This window comes from Pollachius pollachius (assembly GCF_949987615.1).
Source record: "Pollachius pollachius genome assembly, chromosome: 11".
In the NCBI taxonomy this organism is placed as follows: Eukaryota; Metazoa; Chordata; class Actinopteri; order Gadiformes; family Gadidae; genus Pollachius; species Pollachius pollachius.
The window spans coordinates 22,706,439-22,712,628 of NC_136944.1; the positions used below are offsets into that span (position 1 = coordinate 22,706,439).

Here is a 6,190-nt window from a genome sequence, read left to right on the forward strand (position 1 = left end):
ATTTCTGTTCCGACACACAGGGATCCCATTCTGCTCCGACAGAGTAAAAATAACTACCGTGCCCGCTCGCTGCCCTTCCTGTTTTCTAAAGATGCTCAACTTTCACCCAGTGGAGGGGGCCGAAGGTGGTTAAAGACCCCGCCCCTGACGCAGGAAGGTCTGCACCGGGCCGCGGGGCTGGGGGCCGCGGTCCCGGTCAACCCAAAGGGCGGGGCTGGTGGTAAACATCATTGTTTTTGTTCGGCTGCCCGACGGCCGCGGTGACTGATGCGCCCGTTAACCCCGCGCGTCAGCTCCGTCACCCCGCCCGCCCTGCCGTTAACCCCCCGGGTCTGGACCGGTTGGCAGGGTGCAGGGGAAACCCCTAGGTTAGGTGGAGAAAGCCAAGGTTGTGACCTGTATTGTGTTCCCCTGGCGAGGGCGGTGTCGCGGCGGGGTGACGGAGCTGATTGTGGAGCTGGAGCCTCTCGGTGTCGGGCTGATGAGCTCATGCAGAGGTTGGAGCTGTTAAGGTAATGGACATAATGGACATCTGTGGAAATAACAAGAGGATGGAGGCTGGGGGCTGACGGGTCAGAAGTGGTTTGTTCTGCCTGTTGGGGAAGATTGCTGGTTTGAAAATCGGTGCTATTTTTAAATGAGAAGGTAGATGTGTTTTCTCTAAATATGTCAACGCGTTGTGTTTAGTTGCAGGGCTTGACTGGATGGTGCGCCGTGTTTCGCCACTAGAGGCCGCTGCTATTCGCATTTCTGAGAGGAGGCATTCGTTGAAAGTGCGGCAATGCAATGATACAGTAATAATTTCAGTGGAAAATCACACACACACACACACACACACACACACACACACACACACACACACACACACACACACACACACACACGACCCTTCAATTCCTTATTGAGTTTTTCAATGTTTTATATTTATTCATATAACATCTATAAAAATCTTGATACTAAAACACCTTTACAGTCTTTTGTGTAAAATCTCCAACGCAAATACAGAATGTACACATTTACATTTTTTGGAACACAACCTGTGAGATTGTTTCAAACAACTCACCAAAAGAAAATGTTGTGTTAATGGAGTCTCTTTAATCCTGTTGTATAAAAACGCACATTTACAGTCAAGAACCAAACATAACGAAAATTAATACACTTTTTTTCTTGAGTCGTAACACAGGTCTCGAAATGTTAAAAAGCACATTGACTTAATTAATGACAAAAAACTTTTTACTTTAAACAGTGACAATGCAATTAATTCAGTGACAAATCGCGAAACAATATTATTGAACCTTAAGATCAACTAAATAAACAGGGGCTTGCAACATGTTTTTGTAGTTATATTCTTGTTTTACCCTTTGGAATTCATCCCCACGGCCTCAGACTGTGAACCCTTAACCATCCCACTCGAACTCAAGACACCTCAAATCAAGACACTTAAGAGAAAATGTCCAACTCTTGTTTGATATTTAAAATCTCATATTTCATGTCCAATTGCATTTTATTTTAAACACTTACATATAACTATTTCTGTCTCTCACACACACACACACACACACACACACACACACACTCACACACGTACGTTTGAATCTATAATTTAATAGACGTAAGAATCTTAGGATTTTTTACGCATGTCCAACGAGTTTAAAATACCCAATTTCTTTTAAAGGGGAAATATTATACCACCAGGTGTGATTGTGATTAGCCTTACAAGCCGTTTCGAAAATCTGCCCCATATGACATCACTAATGGGCGTGTCCACCTAGATCTGTGCTGGATAGATGAGCAACGTTTACTTCAGTCCACTGGGCAAGCTGGTAGACTGATCTATCCAGCCCAGATCTAGGTGGACACGCCCACTAATGATGTCATATGGGGCAGATTTTCGAAACGGCTTGTAAGGCTAATCACACTCACACCTGGTGGTATAGTATGTCCCCTTTAAATAAAACAGTAGCAGTGAGCCAGAAAGACGGAGTTCACAGGTCGGTGGGCAAACAGAACCCATACTCGCTTTATTCATAGGGTGTGTTCCCCTCAGACGGCCTCCACGAGAACAGCCTGGGATGACTTGGAAATGCAACGCCCCTCACAGAAGAAGAAGAAGAAAAAGAAGAAGAAGAAAGAAAATAAGTCACATTTTCATAAAGCGCGCTCGGCATAGTGAACAGACAGCAACATAGACAATAAATAAAACGTCCGTCGACAAAACACTAACCGTATGAACACAGAATACTCAGGATTGCATAATACAAAAAAAAAACATGAATCTAAAAACACATTTGTCGTGGCACGAATAAAACTTAAGTCATTTTCTCTCTTTTTTCAGTCTGAGCGATCGCGTTCTCTGCTCGTTGCTTTTGTGAATCTGATTGTCCTTCACAGGCGCATCGAATATGTGCACATAGTGTACAACGTAGACATATGGTGGATGGAGGAACTAGGAGGACTACGTCCATAGTCTAGCGCTAGCTGGACTACCTTAACAGTACCTGGACTCTCTTAGCCCTGACTCTCTTAGCAGGTTGGCTATATAGTGCTTAGCTTAGCGTAGCCACGGGAAACCATTGTCACGATGCAATGCCGAACAATGTGCGCACACAACAAATGTATTCTCTCAGAAGAATAGCCAGTGATTTCTGATTGGATTTCAATACAGGTGCTTTGACATACCTTAGATTTAAATAAAGGTCATATACTTTGGTATTTTTACAGGTCTTAGCGCGTTACAAACGATGACCCCGTCCTCAGGAATAGTTTGAAGCGTAGTGCACTGCACTCACTCTCGTTAACCGACCCGGTCTCGTTTTTTAATCTTTTAAATTAATTTATGGACATGATTATAGTGATGCGAGCAGTTTCTCCCCACACAACATCCGCCAGAAAACGGCGTATCGACCGCGTGAGTCCTTTGTCTAACGTGTCACGCGATCCCAGCCCACTGGGACCTGGGATCTAACAACGATTACAAAAAATAAAATCAATGACGTATAAATAAAAGGCATTTATAAAATAGGACAGACGCATGTGATAAGTAACAGGACACTTACAGAAAAAAAACAAAAAGCCATGAGACCTATGACCTTTGAGACAGGACGACCCCGCCCCGCTCAGGAAGTGAGTCAGTCCTCTTAAATACTAAAGCGTCCTCTCCGTGTCTGTGCTCTGTCCATCTCTCCGACCTCACCTCAGCAACTTGTGCGGCGCAAGGTCAACAACCTCGACTTACCGAAGCGATGAATGAAACCGACAACGATTTTTTTTTACAACCATAGAAAAATAAATCAATTGCAAACATGGAAAGATACATCTCATATACATATACAATAAACTTCTATATAAAATAGCTTTTATGTACATATAGACAGGACAGGGAAAAAAACGGGAACTTTATAATGTCCACCTGAACAGGTGAGAGGTACTGAACTGTATGGCTTGATTGGAAAGAAAATGTAAAACATCTTACGGACACCCACTCTATGTACATAGTTTACACGTCTCCTCATCCCTGGAATGATACAGTTCTGGGGGTCGTCCCCTGGCTCGCGGTTCTCCGTCTCCTCTCCCTCCTCTCTCTAAGGAGAACTAAAACGATTGGTCTTCTCCAACGACGGTCCTGACGTTCCCGCCTCCTTCTCCCTCGGTGATCTACGGCCGGGGTCGGGGAAGTGGCCGACAGCCAATCAGCCGCCAGTGAACGATTACAAAAAAGAGATGAGCGGGAGCAGTAGATCCAGTCGGCGCGGCTCCGTCATCAGACCTTCAGCAGCAGGTCGTCTATGGAGGCGCCGGCGCTCGCCCCAGGGGTCCGACCGCCCGCTTCCCGCCCGGAGGGGGCGGGGGGGACGGAGAAAGGGGGCCCGCGGGGTTCCAGTGTGTAGCCTCGGTCGGCCCGGTGACTCGGCGCTGCTCTCTCCCTCGGTGGTCCCTGTCGATCGCCCCGGACCACCAGTAGATCCAGCTCGGGCCCCTAGCGGCAGCAGCGTCCTTTAGGGGCCCCTGAGACCCGGGGCTGGAGTGTGTGGGCTCTGTGTTCCTTGGTTGGGTCGACCTACAGAAGGCTCCTTCAGTAGTAGCCCCCCGGGGTGGGGGGGGGTCCCGGTCAGCACAGGATGGACATCCCCTCGGCGGTGACCAGCTGTCCCGCCGTGGGGTCGTACGTCCCGGCCAGGCAGTACAGGTCCGGCGGGGCGGGCCGCTGGCCGTGGGTCAGGCGCTCGTACTCCTCCCGGCTCACCACCTGGCACTTGTGGGAGATGGTCTGGACGTCGTTCTCGTCCTCGTGGCACGACTGGTACAGGGCATGCTGGGAAAAAACACCGCAACAAAGGTTCACTGAGGGCACTCGAAGATAGGCTCCATTTTTGAATTTAATTTAATTGATATAGCCCCTTATCACAGGCTCAGTTTCAAAATGGCTAAGCAGGACATGTATTTATGCCCCCTCCCCGGACCCTAGCCCCCCAGGAGGGCAAGAAAGAACTCAATGGGTGTGCAATGGGTGCCATGATTCACACACACACACACACACACACACACACGCACACACAGACTTTCAACCAGTGATGGGGTGCCGGCCGGCGGTCAGGCGTGTGTTCTCCTCTCGGCCCCGGTTCCCTCACCTTGCCCTCGGGATGCCTCTTGCCCAGCTTGGTCTCCTCCGGCCGGTAGAACCACTTGACCTTCACCACCATGCTGGCCGTCCACGACTCCCAGAAGTTCTCGATGCGGCCCACGAAGGGCAGGTGAGGCCGGCCGGCCGACAGGAACACGGCGCAGTCGCCCACCTTCACCGTGTCCCGGCCCCGCACGATGGCCTTGTAGAACAGCTTCCGGGCCTTCCCCTTCAGCCCGCGCCGCTGGGGAGACACGCCGCAACTAGAGTCACTTACTGGTAACGGCCCCGATACCGATGTCAATACCGAATACTAGCATCCGGAATTCTTCCGATACCGCCGAAAAAGCAGTCTTGGGCATCCATGAGTACGCAAGTCCATGCACCGATCCGATATCGTCACATGAATAGCGCCTTTACTAACCAGGCAGGGAATATCACAAACACTACGGCGTTACGCTGCGTTCGACGACGGTCGGAGGTGGAAAGTCGGAATGGGGAACGCGCCATCTCCGACCTACGTGTGTTAGAGCTACCAAGTCTCAAAAGCATGGATGCTCACGCTTTACTGCAAGAATAATGTATAATAAATGTATTATTATAATTACAGAGTATAAATGTAAATGATCTAGTTCTGAAAAAAAACGAAATAAGTGAACGGACTGCTGTCATCCTAAGAGGACCCTTCAGTAAGAACAAGTGCTGTGAGTAGTTACACTGCTAGATGCTCTATCGGTACATACTCGGTATCGGCCGATACTCAAGTTCAGGAATCGGAATCGGTATCGGAAAGGAAAAGAAAGGTATCGGAGCACGTCTACGTTACAGTGTGTCAGACGCCACACCGCCGCCGTTACGGAAACACATGAAAGCAAGCGTCTTGGCGAGGTCGTCAGGGGGAGAGCGTCACGGCAACCCTGAGGTCTCACCACAGGCGGGGGCTATCCACCGACACCTGAGGCTCGTTGGGGGAGGGGGGGGGGGCTCACCTGGGTGGGGTTCCCCGACCACTTCCACAGCGGGCGCCCCGAGAGGAAGGAGGGGGTCTTGGGCCGGAGGGGGGCGGGGCCGTCGTCGGGCAGCATCCGGGGCTTCTTCCCGCCCCCCTCCCTGGAGGACGGCCTGGAGGCGGCGCCGCTGGACTCCTTCCTCTTGGGGGGCTTCCCGCCGGAGATCTGCTCGGCGGGACCTCCTCCTTTGGGGTGGCCCGCGGCCGGCGCCTTGGCGGCGAAGGAGGAGGAGGAGGAGGAGGAGGAGCGTCGGGGGTGGGGGGGCCCGGCGGCGGCAGCAGGGTCGTGCGGCGGCAGAAGCCCCCCCCGGTGCGAGGAGAGGCAGCCCTGCAGCATGAGGGAGGAGCCCTCCTCGTCCTCCGAGCTGTAGGAGGAGTCGTTGTCCGAGGAGCAGAGGGAGGAGCTGGACAGCGAGCCGGAGGAGGAGGAGCTCGAGGAGCCCGACGAAGACGAGGACACCGAGAGGCGGGACAGGAAGCTGCCAGACGTGCGCAGCCCCCCCGCGCTCCTCCTCCTCCTCCGCTCCTCCTCCACCTCCTCCTGCTCCTCCTCGTCCAGG

General features: G+C 51.6%; 1 protein-coding gene across 1 annotated transcript in view; it reads right to left on the reverse strand.

Annotated features, from left to right (window-relative positions):
• Positions 1-1,027: 1,027 nt before the first annotated feature.
• Positions 1,028-6,190, reverse strand: part of bahcc1a (BAH domain and coiled-coil containing 1a) — a gene marked incomplete at its 5' end in the record, with an annotated part of 48,641 nt that continues 43,478 nt past the window's right edge. The window contains 3 exon segments of the mRNA XM_079746201.1: positions 1,028-4,312; positions 4,629-4,865; positions 5,611-6,190. The exon segment at positions 5,611-6,190 is cut by the window's right edge and continues 733 nt beyond it. Of these exon segments, the coding sequence (XP_079602327.1) occupies positions 4,109-4,312; positions 4,629-4,865; positions 5,611-6,190 (1,021 nt within the window). The 3' untranslated portion in view covers positions 1,028-4,108.